General features: G+C 38.7%; 1 protein-coding gene across 1 annotated transcript in view; it reads left to right on the top strand.

The window, feature by feature from the left end:
* The window catches only part of HELQ (helicase, POLQ-like), a 17,296-nt gene extending 182 nt beyond the window's left edge, over window positions 1-17,114 (top strand). The window contains exons 2-18 of the mRNA XM_010191836.1: window positions 504-1,242; window positions 1,588-1,766; window positions 2,291-2,491; window positions 3,556-3,628; window positions 4,117-4,214; window positions 4,808-4,906; window positions 5,624-5,769; window positions 6,664-6,903; window positions 7,811-7,952; window positions 8,251-8,355; window positions 9,405-9,624; window positions 10,427-10,584; window positions 11,794-11,892; window positions 12,180-12,353; window positions 12,930-13,043; window positions 15,253-15,387; window positions 17,028-17,114. Coding sequence (XP_010190138.1) covers window positions 504-1,242; window positions 1,588-1,766; window positions 2,291-2,491; window positions 3,556-3,628; window positions 4,117-4,214; window positions 4,808-4,906; window positions 5,624-5,769; window positions 6,664-6,903; window positions 7,811-7,952; window positions 8,251-8,355; window positions 9,405-9,624; window positions 10,427-10,584; window positions 11,794-11,892; window positions 12,180-12,353; window positions 12,930-13,043; window positions 15,253-15,387; window positions 17,028-17,114 — 3,009 coding nt within the window. The remainder of the gene's footprint in view (window positions 1-503; window positions 1,243-1,587; window positions 1,767-2,290; window positions 2,492-3,555; window positions 3,629-4,116; window positions 4,215-4,807; window positions 4,907-5,623; window positions 5,770-6,663; window positions 6,904-7,810; window positions 7,953-8,250; window positions 8,356-9,404; window positions 9,625-10,426; window positions 10,585-11,793; window positions 11,893-12,179; window positions 12,354-12,929; window positions 13,044-15,252; window positions 15,388-17,027) is intronic.
* The last annotated feature ends 5,227 nt before the right edge of the window (window positions 17,115-22,341 follow it).

The raw sequence follows: 22,341 nt of genomic DNA, 5'->3' as shown, positions 1-22,341 counted from the left end.
AGGCTCCTAGGGCTGGGCATTGAGGCGGGGGAGCTTCAGGGGCTTGGTCAGGACCTGGCCTGCGTGTCGTTGGTCGGGGAAGGGTCTGGCTTTCCGTGAAAGGGGATGAGTTTTGGCTTTAACTTTAAAAGAAAACAACTCATCTCTAACAAGTAGTTATGCAGGCACAATGTCTACTTGTAGGTTAAGTTTCACGATGTTAAAGCATGTAGAATTACAGAATGGATTGGGTTGGAAGGGACCCTAAAGATCATCCAGTCCAGCCCCCCTGCCATGGGCAGGGACACCTCCGACCAGACCAGGTTGCCCAAAGCCCTGTCCAACTTGGCCTTTGAGAAGTAAAGCTAGATTTTCCTCACAAACAACACAGAAAAAATATTTCACTTTCTTGTTAAGTTGGAGAAGAATTAAATGACTTACATCAGATGTGTGTGCTGTGCAAGTTATGTTGCCTTCTTTGGTGGTAGTGTGGAGTTTTAATAGCCATTGTTATGTTTTTGCAGTGTAGTAATGATAGTGAAGAAGATATGTTCGGCGACTATGACAGCTTTTATGGAAATGACTCTTTGGTAGCTCAAGTTGATGCTATAGAGCACAAATACCTGCAGGATAAGAATATGGATATTAAAGCAGCTGGAGATATCAGACTTAGGAATCTTCACTCGGGAATTCACCAGAACAAAGAAGATAATATTTCTACTTCTGAAAATATCGTTGACCTTAAAGCTCACAAAGAGGGGGGCTTCCGAATGAAAGAAAGTAACCTGGTGGATAGCAGTCAAGAACTCAGTGAATCCCTTTTAGATGTCTTGCCATCATCACAACTTTTATATTTTGAGAAGATGGGTGAACTTTCTTCTAGTTCTAGAAAATCTGCGGGCACAGAAAGCAGGGATAAATGCATAAGTTCTTCCTTGGATAAAATCAATGGGCCGTCATCTTTTTGTCCTGAGGCTGACCACAGGAACAAAACTACTGACTTTTCCTCAGACTCTAAGTGTGATTTACTTAAAACTGGAAGTCTTAAAAGCCATCTAAAAAGTGCTATGTCTGGAAATGCCAAAGCCCAGACTCTACAGATCTCCAAGACAAAGCAGCTTAAAGAAGCTGTTTTATCTGAAGAGATTTGTGTTGCTAGGAAAACTATTGAATCATCTTCTGTTGATATAGGCCCTTTTTATGGATTACCTAGTAAAGTTAAAGATCTGCTCAGACAGTTTCGAGGGATTGAAACACTTTATGGTAATGTAACTAATGGTTTGTTGAAAAAAATTGCTAGTAGAGTGTTTTCCATTTTACCCATTACACTGAAAAAATATTTACGTTAGGGTAATATTTAATGTAAACAATGTTGGAAAGTGGTTGTTATGTTTTATTAAGTGGTTATTTTGATTTTTTAGATGGGTGGGGAAGATTGATATGGCTCATAGAATGCTTTGGAAGGCTCGATCACTGAAATTTTTTAGTGGTTTATTGAAGAAAAAATCTCAAAGTCTAGGCTTAAAGTATTTTATATGCAATATAGGCATTTTGATATTGATTAACGTGCCCCTAGGGATTGCTAAGAATTATTTTTTAATTTTGCAGAATGGCAGCATGATTGCTTAATGTTAGAATCTCTGCAGCAAAGAAAGAATTTAATATACTCATTGCCAACCAGTGGTGGAAAAACACTTGTAGCTGAAATAATAATCCTCCAAGAATTGCTCTGCAGGCAGAAAGATGTTCTGATGATCCTGCCCTATGTTGCCATTGTCCAAGAAAAGGTCTGGATACAATGTTTCTGATACTGCTTATTTCTTGTGATGTGCCTTGTTACTCAGCTGGTTTTAACACTAATGCTCGCAAACTCCATGATTTTCATAAATAGATGATGGGAAGTGAGTGACCGCTCTCCTAAATGCTGCTCTGAGGGTCAGTAATTTCATAATAAAGCAAACTGAAATTGTGAGGCGACGGTGCTGACTTATAAAGTAAAATGTGCTTAATTTCAAAATAGCTTTTTGGAATCTCTTGTATACTTCTGCAGTCTTAGATCTGTACTGCCACACTTGCTAAAGATATAGTCTTGAAATAAAAGCTTTTTATTTATATAAAGGAAAAGTGAATTTTAAAGAACAGATGTAACCTAAGTTTGATAATGTTTGTCCACCCTTCAGCTTTGCAGTTGGAAAACGAAGTCAGCTGATGGTGGTGTGGGTCATACATATGTATGTTGAGTTCTTGAAGCAGCTCTGAAATCCAAAATGAGCCTGAGTTTATTCTCTAATTGATCTTTGGTTTTCAACAGGTTAGGGGTTTATCGAGTTTTGGGATAGAACTGGGTTTCCTGGTTGAAGAATATGCAGGAAGTAAAGGAAGATTTCCACCAATCAAGAGGAGAACAAAGAAGTCTCTCTATATTGCTACTATAGAAAAAGGACATGCTCTAGTTAATTCTTTAATTGAAACAGAAAGAATTGATGACCTTGGTCTGGTTGTAGTAGATGAGGTATGTTACAAGATGTTGCTTAGATTTACAATAATGCCGTTTTTTATATCCATGATACGCAGTTTTTAACAAAGAGCACTTTTTTGATTACTTGGTTTTGCCTTTTTAGTGTTTCTCATGGAATTATTATTATTATTACTTACTCACTACATCAGTACATAATTTTGTAGTACTGAGTGTTAATTTTCTTTAACTGAAGCATTTGTTGCTATATCAGGACAACAGATTCTGTATTGAGCCATCTACTACGTTAGTGGTTGATGGTGAATTACTTAGTAACTACTTGTCAATTAGACATCACTAATGGATTACAAAATACATAAATAATTTTAATCATCTAGAATGTACTTTATGTATCCCAGAATTGAACTCCTAAATGTGGAACCATGAGACTTTGTGTCTGGTATTAATAATGACTAAATAAAACCTTTAAAAAGAAAAATATTAACTAACATTTGACTGTGAGAATTGTCCCGTATTCTGCTTTCCAGTGATGTGGCTGAGTTCTCCTAAGGGTTGATTTTGGGGTTGAGTCACATGTGTAACATCTAACAGGGATGTTTAATTGATGGGATGCTTCAGGCTGGCTGGCTCTATAGCTTCTGAACAAAAGAAGGCTTAAGTGTGAACATCTGCTTTTTCTGGTAGTAGCTGGCTGCCAGAATTGGTTTTTTATATTAGCTTCCACTGTAAATGTTGTTTAAAATAGAATTTGTTTAAAAATTATTTAGCCTGATGGATACAAAGATCTCCTCACTGACTGTTTACTGCCAGGAGTTAACTGTTTCTGTGTCAGTTATGGTCTGGTTAAATGAAAGGTAAATCTTGTTATCTATGTTTGCTCTTGGCTCTGTTTTTTCTGTGATTCTTAAAAGTTGTTTCAGGAAGACTATAATTCCAGAAGGAGCTTAGCAGTCAAGATTACCAGAGGGCTCTCATGAGGAAGTCCAATAAAGATGTTCCTCTAATAGTTGCTTAGGAACACATAATTGCTTGGGGTTTTTCTTAGAAATACTCTTAACTTAGTAATATCCTCACATTTTCTTTTTCCCCTCTGTGCACAGTTGCATATGCTTGGTGAGGGAAGCCGTGGAGCAACGCTGGAAATTACTCTTGCGAAAATTCTTTACACTAGTAGTAAGTCATGGCTGCAGGTAATGGTACTGAAATATTGTAGCGATGGAATCTCCAGAGAGAAGACCTACTTTTACTTTCTTGATTTGTGGTGGTCTGGCCACTTCTGAAAAACATGGCATGACTCCATGCGGTAACAATGCTTACTCACTGAAGTGTCAGTGTCAGTTTATCCTGTAACGATTGATGGGCTAGGTGTTTTTTGAAGCTTTTTTGATTCTTCTCTGAGAAATCTTGAGTATTGTCAAATGTCTTCCATTTCTTCATAGGAGCCCCTTAGCCATTCCAATTAAATACTTGCATAGAGAAGCATTCCCTTTTTTATGTTTGCATGTAAGGTAATGTTTCTGAACTGTATCCCCATTAAAGCCTGCCCCCTTGGCATTTAAAGAGACTAACAATGAAGAAGGAGGCTTACAAATTAAATACTGAGCAGCAATGTTAAAAATTGTGAACATGTTAATAAATTCATGTCCGTTTCTGTTTTACAGAAGACACACAAATCATTGGAATGAGTGCGACTTTAAATAATGTTGGAGACCTGCAGAAGTTCCTGCAAGCGGAGTACTATTCTAATAATTTTAGACCGGTCTGTATATAAGATACCATGAGCTAGCAAAAACCATATTTGGCTTCAGAATTATAGCAAATCTGTTTAGGGTCTAGTCACAGCTTTTGTACTTAATTTCATGGTGTAACGCAATATAATGCCTGCTACTGCTTGCAGTTGTACCGGTAAAATAAACAGTGCTATGCACTTGTAAATGCACAAATGCGAGTACCTGTATATTGTTGTCTTAAGCCACTTGTGCAATTTTAAACCGATTTATAAATTGCAGCTACTGTGATAAATCATTACAGTTCATTTGATGTAAGTACAGTCTGCACTACTGGTGCTTGAATACTGTCGTGACAACGATTTGTTAATAACTCATGGGATACAACATTTGTCGTGTTCTTCATTATAACTAGACACTTTCTCAAGGCAGATAATTAAAACAACTTTAAAAAAAATCTTGATTTGATGGAGTGTGCACTTGTGTGCATGCAAGTATGTGTATGTATGTATGTGAAGTGTAATGCTTAGCAAAAAACATTAGCTGTATATCAGTAATAGCTTAATCTTTAGAGAAGACTTGGTAATTTAACTGAAGTTTCTGTTTATGGCTTTTATTTCCCTAGGTAGAATTAAAGGAATACGTAAAGATACAGGACACCATTTACGCAGTGGACAGCAAAACAGAAAATGGCTTTACTTTTACACGTCGTCTTAATTTCAAGGTAAACTAGAAGTGCTTAATAGTTCCTTTGAACTATAGTTGAGAAATGTTTTATTTTACACTGATTAGTTTACCATGCTTTTACCAATGAAATTACTTAAACATGGTATTTTATTGTAATACCTGTGAGAGAGAAAATGGTAGGCTTTGAGGAGGAAAAAGCCCTTGACGATACCAAACACTTTATTTGATTTTAATGGTTTTTTGCTGTTCTTAAGGTAGAGGTAGGAGATTCTTCAGTGTTTTGACATCTGAAGAGCAGTGGATTTGAGTATTCCAGATACCTAATGCTTTATGGTTTTGGTATATTTTCTGAACACTTGATCACTCTTAGATGATACTGAAAGAAGGCATCTCTTTTGTTATCAGCTTATTAATGCCTTAAAGGGATTCATTTCAACCTTTACGAAGAAAACTGTGGGTTATGGTAGACTGCCAGTAGCACAAGTGACATCACCATGGTGTCACTAAAAGAAATTGAAGTATGAAGGGGAAAAAGCAAAGTATTCGGTTCTTACATTTGTGTAACCTCCAGTTCAAGCCACATGTGTTACAAACTTCTGCAAGTGGGGGACTGAGAGAGAAGCTTATCCTACAGCTTTTTGATTAAAGCAAATAAGTGCTCTAGTGAAGGTTGAGAACAAGTATTGAATACTTAGTTTAAGACCTAATTTCAAAGTTTAAAAAGTAAATGTTTGTCAATCTGTGTTTATGATAGTATTCTAGTAATCTGGAGAAAGCAGATCCTGACCACATCATTGCACTGGTTACTGAGGTTATTCCCAAATATTCCTGCCTAATCTTTTGTCCTACTAAAAAAAACTGTGAAAATGTGGCGTCAATGGTGTGCAAGTACCTCAAGAAGTAAGTTTGTCATGATTTTTTTAATTATAAATGGAATAATTGGTCAGAACTTAGGATTTATTTACACTTGTTTGCAAGTGACTTTCCCTGGTGATCAGAAGTAAATGCTTTGAATATGGAGTCATGTAAAGTTACTAAATGCATAAATTATAGGAAACTGCTCAAGGCTTCTTAAACAAATGTTTTACCAAGACAGTTTTTCATCTTAAAACAAATTAGCTGAAAAGAAATCTAAACAGGGGACAAATAATAGAGAAAAAAGTAAAAGCATACTAAATTAATCAAACCTGTATCCCTTTGGCACTGGTCTCTGCAAGCTTAGTAAAGAAATATTTCCTCTATATCCTGGTGTTTGGTCATGTATGTTACTACTCAACTGAGTATCTCAGTTCCATACCTAGTTTGCAAATGTAAGTTGTGAATTCTAAACCAGGCTTAGTTAATAGAGAGTTTCATAGAGTTAATAGAGTTTCACTTCAGTGTGATTTGATACACTCCTAGTGGTCTAGCAAAGTTAAATTGTATGTAGGAAGAAATTATATTAAAATAAATATCAACACCTTCCCTTGCTATCAAAGTTGGAACCACTTTTGGTATAACTGTAATCATCACTGGGACCTGATATTAGCTCTCTTTCTATTTTTGAGTGTACTCAACACTCACACCCAGTCAATATTTGATCCCTTTTGTACGCATGCTTTCAAACAAGTTCTATTGCAACTTAAGTCTCTTGTGCGTTGCTATTTTAAAGTTACTGTGAATAACTGTTTCTCCAACCTCAGATCTAGTTACAGGAATGGATAATGGACAGAAATAGTAAGCGTAGTCTTTAAAAAAAAAATCAACTAGTTAATGATTGTTCGAAGTCTAAAATAATGCATTTCCTCTTTCAAGAGAATTTAGAGCTCACCAGGAGAAAGAGAAACAAGATCTCATCAAGAACCTAAAGAATATTGGAAATGGAAGTGTGTGTCCTGTTCTGAAGCAAACAATCCCTTTTGGTATTGCCTATCATCATAGTGGGCTCACAAATGATGAAAGAAAAAGTATAGAGGAAGCATATTCTGCTGGTGTCCTGTGTCTGCTTGCTTGCACAGCTACTTTAGCTGCTGGAGTCAACCTGCCAGCTAGACGGTTAGTAACTGAAACCTTTCATTGTTTCATTAACTTCTGCTTTGTAAAAAATTAATTACTTTTTAATTTGCTTTAAGTAACTTCATGCAAACATCAGTGTGATTTAAAGTATGTTTCTGTTTTTACTATCAAATTGGAAGTATAAAGGATTTTGTGTTCAACTCGGGGCACAATTAAGACTGCAACGTTTTTATATAGGAAATGTGAGTCAGTAGCGAGTCCCTCAGAATGCGTAGCAGGGGAATGCTTACCTGAGTAGATTAAGGATATTTTAATAAATTGAGGAAATGCTTCAGTATTTTAGTAATTTTATCCAGAAAAATAAGGAATTCATGGCAGTTTCTTTAGATGTTGTCCTAAGAACAGTGTTTAAATTGTAAAATAAATCCTTTCTAAGGAGAGAAAGTTTGAGTGTGTTTTAACACAAATGTTTTAGCTGTTCTTGTACGAGTGCTGGTGATACGGTACTCTTATGATGAAATACTGTTACGAATCCAGTTTGTGTGTGTATGTTTGAATAATACATCTGAGGGAAGAAAAAAAATAAGTACATACAGACAAGTGTTGTCTTTCTACCATCACTGATGTGTGGTCAGTATTGCTGATGTTTTTCAGTAGGGTTTATTTTATATTTCAGTGATTTGTCAGTCTTGAACTCAGGCCTTTGAGTAGGTGTGAAGACCAGTTCCAAAGGCTCTGCAAAACATAATTAACATGGGTTATAGTTGAATAAACCTCAAATGGTTAAATGTTTTTCTGGTTGATTTACACATCTGTTCAAACAGGTGTATTTGGTTTTTATCGTAGTTATGAAGCAAGAGGCATATCTAAAGAACACATTTGTAACATGGTATTGCTTCTTAGTAGTTTTAATATAAAGCATAACTTACTAAAGGTTTCTTTACAGGGTTATTCTGAGAGCTCCTTATGTTGCTAGTGACTTCCTGAAGAAGAACCAGTATAAACAAATGATTGGCAGAGCTGGTCGAGCGGGTATTGACAGTGCTGGAGAAAGTATTCTCATAGTGCAAGAAAAAGACAAGCACTTGGTAATTTTTGCAAAGCTGTTGGTAATTTAAATTGTTGTATTAAGCTGGTGGGTTAAATGTGAGGAACTGAGCTTCCTAGCTTACTTTTTGTTCAGTTCTTAATGTTGCAAGTATTTGACTTATGTAGTAATACCTCTAATCTACCATCATGTTGTTTGTTTTCAGGCATGAACTGTAAACTCCAGATACCTACAGTTACTTTCTTTATAAGCTGAGTCATGAGTATCAGTATTTTTTAAAGTGTAAAAGTAATGCATAAATATTTTCCCTGAACTAATGTATTTCTTGCTCTTTTTAGGTTCAGAAGTTAGTTAACAGTCCTTTGGAGAACTGTTACAGCAATCTTCTGCTGGAACTGACCAAGGGAATGCAGAGCCTGTTGTTATCTTTGGTTGGACTGAAGGTATCAGTTAAGTCTTCTCTGTGAGTAACTTAAGTCGTGCTTGGCAATGCAAAGAAAATCTTATTTGTTGGTTCTATAGAAAAAGCAGATTTTTAAAAACAGATTGCCTTAAAAAGTTCAGCACGACTTCTAATCAGATGAGAAGGACAAAGATTTGACTAGTGTTTTTATTTAACTCAGCAAGTGTTACAGATTTACAAACACCAGCTGCCATAACAGGGTCGGATCCTAGGATCCTGCTGGTTCATGTAAGGGCCAAGACAAGTTTTCCAATTCCCCTTTATTTAATTCTCAGGTTACAGCTCAAGCTAGATGCCTCTTGAGTGTGACCCCCTACCCCAGATCATGCCCCCCAATTATACTTGTACCACTCAGCACCTGATCCCCAAGTCCAACCACTTAATTCTGGTTGATGGTCTCTCGATTTCTTACTGGATTTCTCTTTTGCTGGGCTGGTCTTCTGAAGTTATGTCATTCTCTTGGAATTGTTTCCTTGGTCCTTATCTTCTTCATTCCCTTTGCATCTGCGAAATGCAGCTAGTTCTGTGTTAGCAGCATTAGTTTTATCAAAAAGTTTACTCTCGGTCAGCTTTTGCAGCCTAAGGCTTCAATTACTTTAGCTTCTAGTGCTGAGCTTATGTTAAACAAGACTATTTAGAGACAAGAATACAGCTAATCAAACTTATTCTGTAACAGCAAGTAATCACATAACATGACTGTTTCCAAACCTGTAAAAGTCATAATTTTATTTACCTTATGATACATTACCGTATTAATATTTTCATTTTGGATACTTGATTTCAAGAATACAAATAGAAACAGTGGAAACAATGTGATTCAGTAGCTTGAATAATAGAACAGGTGGAGAGCCGTCCCATCAGATCCATCATAGTCTGTCATACTGTTTGTCGTGTATTTCTATAGAAACACATGAACAGGATATCAAACTGCTCTTCTATTCAGTAAACTATTTCTTATAGCTTATGTCTTGTGTTATGTGGAATGACACCTTTAAACGTGCTAATTAATCCCTTGCAAAACTGGTGCAGATAGCAGTTACCCTTGAGGAAGTCAACGAATTTATGCATGGTACATTGGTGGGAGTTCAGCAGCATCTGCTGTCTAAAGAGAAGAGCCTCTCAGAGATAACTAAAAATGGGCTAGAAAATCTAATAGAAAAAGGACTCCTGAAAGGAAGAATATCTGAGAAGGACCACAATTCCAAATGCATGCTAACAGTCACACCGTTGGGTAAAGCTACATATAAAGGTGAGACTTTTTTATTCTTATTTTAAGCTTTACTTCAACAAACCCTTTCATCTCAGCTTTCTCTCAATTTGATATGTTTTTCCCATCTTTAGTCTGAAACTGCAGTGAAAAATAAGTTGTAGAGAGAGTTTTCATTACTAAATGATGTGCGGGGCTGAAAATGGGAATGAACAAAGTAGTGCATGACTGAACATGATGGGAATGGAGTGAATTAACATTGGTCACAATGGGAGTAAAACCAGAACTGTACCCCCCAAAAAAAAAATTTAAATACTTGCTTTAGTGTTTGTAATCAGAATGGCTCACAACATCATTTTATAATTCACTGTTCTGTTTAGATACTGTGAACAGGGATATTTCTTAATCTAGAGGGAAGCTAGGGGGGGAAAGAAGCATATGACATGCAGGCCAATTGCAATAAAGAAGAAAGAGGATATCAGAAAGTTCTGTTTTCCTGTCATAGCATGAATATACGGAGTCTGGAATGCAATTGGAATAGGAAGAATCTCTGAAAGATTCCTTCAATCTACAAGATTGTTCCAGGCTTTTATTAAATCCAAGGCAATTCACAAACACTCCAAAAACATACAGAACAGACATACGTGGAAATGGGTGCCTGCCTTTCCTCAGTTCAGTTTCACTGCTCAAGTTAGAGCAATTATTCAGGTTACAGTTATTTCTCTTAAATTTAGATGGCATAACAAGCTTTTGTGGAAAATAGAGAAAACATTGACTCTGTGTTAAAATCTATTACACTCTGTATGCCTACTTAAAATTGCAATACGTTGTGTGCTTATTATAGGGTCTATAGACTTGGCATACTGCAATCTTCTTTACAGAGAATTGAAGAAAGGTTTGGAAGGGCTGATTCTTGAGAGCAATCTCCATCTTCTGTATCTGGCAACTCCATATGATATGACTTTTAACTGTAGCCCAGATTGGATGATATACTTGAGACAGGTGAGAGTTTACTAGCAAACATGTATTGCGGCTTATAGTAATCCCACTTAATAATTTTTAAGTAAATGCTTACACATAGGAAATGTAGATAGTGGGGTAACAATTTGATGGAAGTACTGTGTGCTAGTTACTTTTCAGTCATGAGGTAGAGTGCTTTCCTGTACTGTATAAAAACCTAAGCTGTGGTGTCTGTCTATAATATTTGTCCTTGTTTGGGGGAAACAGCAGCATGAAACACACCTCTTCAATTGCCAGTTCTCCAAATCCTGTCTCTAACCTTGCTGCTAGCCATGTCATTGTCAGGTTCTGGTCAATCTTGAACAAAAAGTCACTATAAAATACTTAAATTTAACCAAATCATCATAGTATTGCAAGAAAACCACTATTAAATTAATCAAAACCTGTATTTACCTTCTGATGCTCACTCATTTCATCTGTAGTTTTGGGAGCAAAATCTGCTAGAAAATATTAAGTCTTCAGTCTTAATCCTTGTTTCATATTTGAAGTTAATGCCTAACTCTAATTGTAATTGCAATTATTACACTGTGACCAGTACCTTCCTACAGGTTACTATGCTCATGTCAACCTGAAAAGCACAGTCACTAGCCTAGTCTTGCACACTCTGTAAGATCCACTTGTAATTCAACTACTCACTTTTCTGTAAAGTGTTGTATACTAGGGGTAAAATCTATTTAGTTTTGTTAAAATGTGGCATTCAGAGAGGGACAGTTAGACTATTCAGCTCAAGTACTCAAAAATATTTGAGTACTTAAATGTGACTTAGTTCTTTGGAGTTTTTTAACCTGTTCACCTTTAATCTTAAACATACAAGTAGACATTTTTACCTAGGGATGCAAGAAGAGTGATGCTGTGTGAACCTTAATGCTAGCGTAGGCTACACATTTATGAAAAGAAAAGCTTCATCTGCAGGCACACCAGAAGTTTATCAGTAGAACGCATACATTCATGTATTTCCAAACCACTGGAGTTCAAGATGAAAAAGAATGAAAGTTTGTCATTCACAGAAGAAAAGGGAAAGCAAATGATCTGTCTGCGGATGGTACTGGTATTACAAAAATTCGATGTGAATTATTTTTTACAGCTGAATAGATCATACGTTGTCTGCAGCTCTTCTGATTTGTAACACTTGTAACTCTTAATGGGTTGTCAACAAATAAATAATCTTGACTGTAATCAATCTTATTTTAGTTCAACCAGCTAAGTGCAGCAGAGCAGAAAGTGGCGGATATTGTGGGAGTACCTGAAAGCTTTATTACTAAAAAGGCTTCTGGTCAAGCTATCAGAAAGGTAGGCTGGAGGTTTCTCATACTCGGGTATGAGAGTTTAGTCATTTAATTTGATTACTTACAAATTCTAGATTATTTTTCTGCTAGTGTTCTTTATTATTGTTCTGTTCATTAAGATTCTTGTAATCTCATTGGTTGGCTTTCTTCATATTGCTTAGTGTCTTTGGGTATAATATAGACGTGTTTTAGAGATGCGAAGGAGTAGAAATGAAAGGAATTTCCTTGTAGCACTAGCAGAATATCTCAAACATGATGCTGGCTCTGAATTTTAACTTGCTTTATTCCTAGGCTGTGGACAGTGCTGTGGTAAATAGGCTGTACCTGACATTTGTGCTTTATACACTACTGAAAGAGACCAATATATGGAGTGTTTCAGAGAAATTTAATATGTCACGAGGATACGTGCAAAATCTCCTTAATTCCGCTGCCTCATTCGCCTCCTGTGTTCTGCATTTCTGTGAGGTAGTGTGTTAAATATATTCCAATAACGTCTTTGGGATTGGTTTTGCAAAATTGGGGTTATTGTTTTCATGTTAGAACTGAACATAAGTGTTTTATTTTACCTTTCCTGTGCAAAATTTTTTCCCGTTCTGAAAAACGTGTTTGTACAGTGATACATATTTCTTACATTAGAAGTAAGCTTTGTGCACTGAGAATGTGAACATATACAAACTGTGCAGGGCATTGATCGTTGTCAAAACTGTTGGTGAAATTTACAGTTTTACCTTTCTATTGGAAATAAGGCCACCTGGTTGTGTCATCTTAGGAAAACAGCTGAGTTGGCTTGTTCTCCTGATTATTTTTTTTTCCTTTATTGAAATAATGCATTGTTTATCCTTCAGAAATTCCTCAGCTTTGGGATGTTCAGCTGCAGAGTGCTGAATACAACTCTAACTACCTGAAAGGATAGCTAGAAATAATAGTGGTTTCCCTATCCAAAAGCCAAATATATGTTTGTTGCTGTAGCAGAGCTCTATCAGTCATACACCCAAAATGCGGAACTTAGGATCTGATTTTTAATGGTCCTTGTCTCTGCAGGAGTTGGAAGAATTCTGGGTTTATAAAGCCTTGCTGACAGAACTTACCAAGCAGCTGACGTACTGTGTTAGGACAGAGCTCATCCCTCTGATGGAGGTAGCAGGGGTTCTAGAGGTTAGTAAACCTGGCTTTCTGATAGTTTCCAATGTAGACTTGGATGCTAAATGTTACTGTGCCTTTCAAGTATAGCTGGAAAACCAAGCTAGTTTTTTATTGAGAATTTGACATAGTGAAGATATCTTACAATAATCCTGAAGGCTGGGGAAAAAGTGGTCTATATTGGAAATGAGCTGGAAATGAGTGTTCTGTATTGGAAAAACAGTGCTTTTCTTCTGGCTGCTACCACAGCAGCAGTGAAAATGCTGTATTTACATACTAATTGAGCTATATGCTCAGTTGGAAAACAGAGTCCAGGTTTCTTTTGTAAGGGTACTTCAGTTTGTGAGGAAATAAAAGAAAACAAATTTAAAAAAAGAAAATAAAGAGGAATAAGAATTTACATAGAAAATCCTCACAGAAATATGTGAACATCTACGGCAACTTAAGCTTCTGCAGTCACTTACGGTGCTGCGTGTATTAAACATAACCAGTCTCTGAATCCAAGATTCCTTTTAAAGTATAAAATCTTTCTGGACTTTGGTGCAAGGCTATAGTAATCACTGGACCTTTTTGCCAGGTTATCTAGCTTGCCTGTCCAGCCTATTGTAGAATCAGTTTGTCAGCAAATTATTGAAGTTAGTGACAGTAAGATTTTATTCTATGAAGCTAAACAAAGATGAAGACTTAAAGCCTAATGCTTTCTTGTATATGTCGAATTTTCTGAATCGGATGCAAAAGGTGAATAAAGTCTCTTTTTCATGGCTCACTCCATATGGGAGCATTTATATCTAAGGGCAAAACCAGCCTGGACAACAGAATTCTGCTAAAGTTGTATTTCAAAGAAGACTCTTCAGAATTACTGCTATTACCAAGGCACTTCTGTGCTGGAGTTAAATCTATACTGACAGCTGATATTTGTAGGAAGTAGACTGTCATCTTGAACAGATGATGTGATTTGCTTCTGTGGAGGAAATGATAAAATCAATCTTAAGGTTACTGTAGTGAAAGATAAAATTATTTTCTGCACACTTACCTGCACAGTTTTCAAAGAGCAATCTAAAGCCTTTTAATGAGATTTAGGTCACTGGTGGGGAGAGATTCTGCGTCATTGGTCATACTGTGTGCATAACAGCAAAGTAGAACACAGAAAGCATTTGCTGGCATTTAGCAGTTATTTTTGGTGGAATTAATGACACCACTCTCACATCGATGAACATGTGTAGTCCTCAGTTACCATGGAGGAAGATAATGTACTGTAAGCCATTATCTGTTGGATGCTAAAAACCCCGCATATGCCATGAAATAAATAACAAGGAATAGAAAGACATTTTTAAAAGAGGAGAGAAAAAGACCAAACCAAAACAAAACCAACCCAAACAAAAAAAGGTAATTGACCAGATGTTTAGAGGTGTAACACTTCATCAAATGGATATTATTTCTTAACTCAGGATACTAAAGCCTTGAGTACCCTCCACTACTAGCATAGAAATGCAATTTTATTTACACTTTGTAAAGTTTGAGCAGTATTTGTTTTGCAAATGAAATGTTTGCTCAGACGCTCTGTTGAGCAGATACTGCTTGGCTGCCTTACATTGCAACAGGATCAAGGCAAGTTAAGAGAAGCCCATAATGTGTACCCCTTATGCTGGTGATAATCTGACTTCAGAGAATCAGTCCTGTGATGTCTCTGCTGTGTATATGAGCTCACAGCCATGACTTCACGTAAAAATAGATATGTAAAAAAGAGACTGTGGTACTAAAGGGAAAAATATTAATAAGCTTGAAACAGGAAAGTATTCTGGAATTCTGTGAAAGCTCTGTTCTGTGAAGTAAAATCAGCCCTCCTTGCCCTTAGATACCTCCAAAGAATGTGAGATGGTCATTCCTGTCAGTGACAGGGCATGCAGGAAACAGGACAAGAAAAGAGGATGACAGAATCACTATCGTCTAGCGTCAGAGAAAATAATGATGGATGGGTTAAGAGCTGGGTGAGATGGTAGGGGGGAGGTAAATATCAGGGGTAAATCTGTTTTTTGGGGCTCTAAAGATTCTTAGCTGAAAGTTAGTGCCACCTACGGTGAGTATTGGTGTTCTTAAAAAGATGAATCAGAGAGAATTGGATTGATAAGCAAATATGAAATGTCTGAGGTTGGTGCAGAAAGTGGCACTTACTGGTAATTCTTATTGTCTGTTCTAATAATCTAACACAATTTTGGGCTTGCAGGCACGAGCAAAACAGCTTTATAACGCAGGGTACAAAACCTTAGCACACTTGGCTAATGCAAATCCAGAAACTCTGGTGAAGATGATTGAGCATTTGTCACGACGACAAGCCAAACAAATTGTTTCATCTGCAAAGGTAAGCGAGAAACAAAGTTATAAAACTCTGCATCAGTACTTCAGTATGTCAGAAGTGGATGTTGGAATGACATTAAAAGCGAAGGATTCCATTTACTAGAAAAGGCACTGCTGATTCAAATACTGATCTGTATTAAGAATGTATTGAAATATGTTCTTGACAGTGTCACTGATCTCGGATGGTTAAGAGTAATGAATTCAGCAATTGCTGACCCTTGTGCCCTGAAATGATAGGCAAACTTCTTTAACTTTCCTTAAAACAATTTGTTATATACACCATAGGGGAAAGTTGTGCTCTTTTTCAGAAGGGAAGCAAAGGGCAAAAATGTATGACAGCTTGTCTGATGAAATGTGAGAATTTAAACTACTACCTTGATCTCCATGCTGAGTCGTCATAACTGAAAATGCTCAATTCTGCCAATGCCTCAGGACTTACCTTATAGAAATTCTAGTGGCAGTGGTGATAAAAGGACAGGATTTTTCAGTACTGTAGAAATGGAAACCAAAAAGGCATAGGGTTAACCTCGCTAATTCAGGTTGCTTTTGTCACACCCTGTCATTCTTTCCTTTCTAATTATTTTCCGTTTTGAATATGCATCATGAGAAGGGTCTTCACTTAATATCTGCCTTCATGTATATAACCCAAGAGTAAGGATGTGTCACAAACATAGAGTTGTGCCTAAACAAAAAATACAGGAAATGTTTTATGTGTCAAGCAGTAGTGTTTTCTCTCCTCAGTGTCCATTAATCATCTGCTGTTGCAATAATACTGGCTTCATGTTTGCTTCTGCTAAAATAGCAAGCTCTTGGTAAAGTTAAGGAATGTCTAGAATATATGAATGGGTGGTAGCTGTAAAAGTGATGCAGTCAATAACAAAGTCCTGTTTTGTATATTTGCATGGAGTTAAAAGAGGGGCGTTATGTGCTTCAAAAAAGGTCATTGACATTTAACATTGCAGGCTCCTGTGTAAGCCAAAAGAAAGGGATGTATGCACACTCCTCATCTATCTCAGTGCCAAATCCAGCAATCTTGCTTAATCTCTCATGCTCAGACATTAAACTGACAAAGCTTTCTCTACCTGGGGAGTTAGAAGAGTGCTTGCATGTGTTATGCTCTGTGTGCTACCATGGGGCTTATAAGTGCCAGCAACAAACAGTTCAGGGCAGTAGACTGAGCATCTGCTAATATTGGCGTTCTTTTATGTCTGAGGTAAAATGCTGTAATAAGAAGTTTTGTATAAAGCAAGAAATTGGCAACTTTGCAGGCACAGCTTACAAATGTTTATTGCTGCATGGAAAATAAATAAAAAGACAAAACAGTTTATGTTCTCTTAAATTCTGTGTATTATGTAATGGCAGAGCTAAGAAAACCAGCTGTGTACTGTGTTAATTTCTATAGCATTTAGGTGTTACTGTTTTTCATGTGGTTATATGCTAAGCTGTAAAAAAAAAAGTCAGTAGTACTTGTGAAAATGTTAGTCCTTCGAGGAAAAGGTACTGCAGTCCTGTGAGCAGCAGCAGGAGGTTTTTTTATAGACCAGGTACAAGTCTGGAAAGAAGTGGTGTTTTGACCTGTCAAACAGTTACAGGTAATGCTTGTATTTGTTTTTTTTAATGTTTGGGGTTTTTTTTCCATTATAGATGCTACTGAGTGAAAAAGCTGAGGCTTTACAAGAAGAAGTTGAAGAACTCTTAAAGGTGCCTACAGATATCCCAGGGACCTGCTGACCAACTGTCCTGAAAGAAATCATGAATCCAAAAATTGGGATATTTTTAACTTTTTAACTTGCCTGTGTAAAGCTGCTGTAATTATAATAAATATTAAATGTCTTTTGTATACATCAATTTTGCATAAGTTCTGAGTTCAGAATGCTCCTTGGAAAGTTGACTTCATTGGAAGCTTTTGACTGGGAACCTCTTGAACAATAGACTGGAACCAAAAGATGTGATCTGCATTCATTCCTGTTTTAAGATGCAGCCCTAGGAGTGTGTTGGGACTAGTGAAAGGCTGATGAAAAAGATAGTATATTACTGATCATTTTGTTGCTGCACTAGAGGAATCCTAGATAGCAATCTAATACATTGTTTATAAGCCTTCATTTGGCAGAAACATGCCTCTAAGACCATAATTAGGATATTTCATAGTGGCTTACAAAGTGTGGATAAATGAAATACTTGAGTGCTTTCAGTATTAAACCAGGTCAAGAATTTTAAAACAGCACTTTTCGGGGCAGCATGACTCATTTCCACTTTGAGATGTAGTACTCGCAGGGGAATCCTGTTACTGATACTTGAGTGCCGAAGGCACAAATGTTTTGGATGCATGAGAACATTTAAGTTGGCTTTAACAAGGTATAATTTGCCCTCAAGTGCAGAAAGCAATATTTGTCATGACTTGAGGTTATCTAAGACTGTCTCTTAATGCTTTGCCATTTTAATTGACAGATATTTTTGACCAAATTATAGGTGCTATGAAATTCTCTATTCGTTTGAGTTATCTTCAAATGACAGAAGATGCTCACTCCAGCATAAATGTGAGTACATCTCTAAGCAGTTGATGTAGCGTGCATGTAGGAAAATTTCAGTGATGCATTTAAGGCCTAACCAGCTGCTCTAAAGGTTTATTGGTGCTTGATGGTGTTCCTCAAAAGTTTGAAACAGTCTTGCTAGGATTTGGGGGGGGAAAAACAGCCAATTACTGTAAAATTATTCACTCTGAGTACCTAGTTATTGCAATAACTGACATTGTGGAAATAATCCATTAATTGCTTACAGGGCTAGTTAATGAGCCATTAACCTCGGTCACAATGCTTTCCATATTTGTACTTGTATGATAATTTTTTTAAAGTGTACATTTTTATTTTTATATTGTGGAGGAGAGGAGCAGAAAAAGATTATTTCTGGCAGCTGTACTTTGTTGGGTCGCTAACTCCCCATCCTCTAGCTTGTGCATTGCTGTAACAACCATCACTGTTGCAAGATCAGGTTTTGATGAGATATGTGATGCAATGTTTACAAATGAAGTGTAGCATTTCCTACAAAGGCTGGAGACCCTTTGAAAATGGTAGGAAAAGCTGGTTTGAAACAAGCAAGTGGTCTCTGCTCTGCATCAAGCTGGTCTAGAAAGAAAACAGTGTTGGCATTTGTCATCTTACTGGTTCATTGGGCAGGCATGCGCTTCACTGGGTAAAACACTGGCTGGATGGCCAGGCCCAAAGAGTGGTGGTGAATGGAGCTAAATCAAGCTGGCGACCAGTCACAAGTGGTGTTCCCCAGGGCCCAGTACTGGAGCCAGTCCTGTTTAACATCTTTATCAATGACATGTAAAAGGGAATCAAGTGCTCCCTCAGTAAGTTTGCAAATGACACTAAGTTGGGTGAGAGTGTTGATCTGCCTGAAACTAGACAGGCTCTACAGAGGGACCTGGACAGGCTGGGTCGATGGGCTGCGGGCAAATACATGAGGTTCAACAAGGCCAAGTGGCTGGTCCTGCACTTGGGTCACAACAACCCCATGCAGCGCTACAGGCTTGGGGAAGAGTGGCTGGAAAGCTGCCTGGAGGAGAAGGACCTGGGGGTATTGACTGACAATTGGCTGAACATGAGCCAGCAGTGTGCCCAGGTGGCCAAGAAGGCCAACAGGACCCTGGCCTGCTAAAGGGAAAGAAGCAACAACGATCAGCTTATCTATGTGAAACAATGACAGACACTTCAAAGCTAAGGTGGGTTGTAAAAATATGCTCCTGTGCATCCTATGAGATGTTTCTTCATAACTCACAAGTAGATTGAGTCAGAGCTATGGTGTGTGTAAGTCTGTTCAGGTTGCAACTAGTGCAGAATAAGTGTTCTGACCAAAACCCTCGGTGTGTGTGTCTCCTAGTCCTATGCCTGTTCACCCCACTTTCCAACTTGACTGCATTGTTCATATGTTTGTGCCATTCCCTTCCCTTTCATCCCCCGAGTCCCTAATTCTGTACCAGCAGGAGTCCCTGTACCTAACTTAATGAAAAGTGTCTCTCTGGGAAGGACTGGTATGAGAGTTAGGCTTAGGTTAACGTTTAGCTGTTGATTTTCATTGTGTGAAGGAGACCTATTGTGCTCCTGCATTCTGGAAAGCCACTTTCATGTCAGCTAGTCCTGCCTAGGCAGCTCTTGCTTTGTCCTTCCTTTTAAAGCTTCTTTTAGTCTCTTTCAGCATGGTGGTCCAGCACTGAGTATCCAGTATAATGGAAGCCAAATATTATCACTTAGAAGCTTCATGTTTTGGTTAAAGGGAGGCTGAGTGATTTTGCAGTGCTCTGTTTGGTGTGTTGGGTTGCTGGAGCTCAGCAGCTCCCATGGTACCAGAATTTGCTAGCTGCAGATTTGGTGGAAACAAAGCCTTTTAGCAATGTCTGTATGGCTGTGTGTACTTCGAAGAGAACTGCTAAAAACTAGACCCAAAGTGTCACTTCCATCTCTGCAGAACAGAGTATGTGCCATCTGAGAGCCTCAAAACCAGACAATTTCAGAAATAAAATCAGCTGACAGAGCTGTATGCTGTGTCAGGACAAGGTCGTGCTAGGGGGATGGGTGCAGGGAGTACAGAGGGCTTACAAAATGCCTTGATATAGGCATCTCTGTCATTTTGCAGTTTCTAGGTTTTCTTAGCATCAGCATTATCTCGGCTTCATCTTCCTAAGGCGTCTTATATGGAAACATAGACTTAAGTGCTCATCTGTCAGGGCTCAGCTTTGTTCATACGCCCAAATGCTGCCATTTCACAATAACTACTTGCCTTTTGTATGGACAAAATTAGCTTAATATACACATCAGTGCTTTACCTGAGCATCAGTCCTTGGTTCTTGCCCAGGAACAGCAGTGGTGCCACTGTTCATGATAGCGCAGCGCTTCTGCTGTTGGATGGTTGAAATTCCCAGAAAGTTGTATTTTCAGTTCCTCCTAGCTGTAGCAACACAGCTGGCACAGTACCTCCGGTAGTGGCATTGCTGGCATGGGGCAAGCAGAACCACCTGAGTGGACCTGTGTGACCAAGGCATTGAATGCCACAGGGCAGGGTCTAGGCTTTCTGCGGAGTGAGGAAGCTGGCTTCAAACAACACATGAGTGGGTTTAAGCCTAGTCCTGGTTCTGATGTCTTTCTCCTGTAGCTCACATGGCATCTTTCTAATTCTGCCCTAGTTTCCCTGAGAGGCCGAAGACCTCTGTATTGATCTCCCTTACTTTGCAAGATTTAAGAATGTGCGGAATAAGATTTGAAAAAGGCCCAGATAAAACCTACCAATTCTGACTTAATACCTGTAGCTCTTCCAGCATTACTTTCCAGCTTACAGGGCTTTGTGGGCTGCTGAAAGCATAACACATGCTAGAGCTTTCATACCCAGCTCTGCGCTTGGCAACTGAATCCAAAACGTAGCATTGGCCATTTGAAATGCAGACCTTGTGCCTCTGCCATGAAAAATACAGCACAGTGGCAAGTGACTCGAACCACCTCTCTCTAAAGAAGCATTTTGATGAACTTGGGGAGAAGTAGTGAATTTCAACAGAAAAGAATCGTGTGTGGGCTGTATCTCACCTGATGGCTATTAACGCTTCTGTACCTGTAGTAATGACCTTACCCTGGTTTGCAGCAATGATCTGTCATGCACTGAGCTGCATTTTTAAATCTTCGGTTCATTTATGGGGCTGGGTACTTGCTGTGGTGCTCCAGTCATCCACTGACGGATTCATTATTCCTCTGGCAGATACTCACCCTAGCCCTTCCTGTGGGCGTAGGTGTATAATTGGTGGCGTATCCCCGAAATGAGAAGCAATACACTGATTAAGATGCTGAGACAGGCAGGATGTCACTGGTGTTTCCTTTTTGGCAGAGCCATGTTATGTGTTTATCAAAAACAGAGTTAGTTTGGTCTAGTTCTTCTGGTGGCAAGTTACTTAATACTACAAAAATGTAGAGCAAGTGGGAACAGGAAGGGCCAGGCAGGCAAGCGCTTGAGCCATGCCAATTAATGCTCTGACTTCAGTGAGCGTGGGCAGCTCTGCACCCAAACAAGGTCACAGATAAGGGTTGGGCAATTTGCTGTGTATCTCAGCAGGCGACCGTTCTGAAAACAGACTTAGTAAGAAACATGGATGCTTCAAGTGAAAACTGATGCAGATGGGAAATGTAATAGTGATGTTAAGCATGATTGTTTAAAAACTCTGTAAAAGTTTTAATAGTGTGCGTATTAAGCAATCCCCTTCCCATGGCTGCAGCTGCCTGTTTCCCAACAGGGCTCTCCGGCAGGACGGCTATTGCCAAAGAAGAAGGAGTTATGGCACAGGCTGGACTCTGCAAGGACCATCCAGTGGGCAAGCCCAGAGCATGTATGAGTGTTTTCCTTGTAACAGCAATTCCAAGTTGTGTGTTGGCTGTCATTAATAAATACCTTTGCTGCAACCGAGTAGCACCACAGGGAAGGTGGGTTTCAGCCTAAAGCGGTAGACCTGCGAAGTGGCACTTGTCACAGGCTTGCTGTGTGCTGCCGTGACTCAGTTTCCCATAGTGGAGGCCCGTGGCTGGGATGTCAGGCTGACATCTCATCTCTTCAGCAGCAGCAGTAGCAGCATTCAGCACGTAGCTCTTTTCCGCCCTGCTGCTTTCGCACGCAGCTGCCCAGGGTCGCAGGGACAAGGCTGTAGAAGTTGGCCGGTGAGCTGCAGCATGCTGCGATGCCGGAAGGGTCGGAGCAGGCAACCAACCAGCTCGAATGCCGGGTTGACTTTTGTAACGGATGAGGCTATTGGGAGAGTGACCCTGGGCTTCAGGTGTCTTAGCGCTGATTTAAGACACGGCAGAGCGGCCGAGGCTCGAAGAGCTGGGCTGCACTTCAAGGATGCTATTGCAGCCCGAAGCCCGTTTCAGAGCGGGCTCTTGGCGCTGGCTGCTCACGAAACCCCGGAGGGCTGCACCTCCGG

The sequence above is a fragment of the Mesitornis unicolor genome, unplaced genomic scaffold, assembly GCF_000695765.1.
Source record: "Mesitornis unicolor isolate BGI_N332 unplaced genomic scaffold, ASM69576v1 scaffold13119, whole genome shotgun sequence".
NCBI classification, from domain to species: domain Eukaryota; kingdom Metazoa; phylum Chordata; class Aves; order Mesitornithiformes; family Mesitornithidae; genus Mesitornis; species Mesitornis unicolor.
This window is presented reverse-complemented; position numbering and strand designations above follow the sequence as displayed.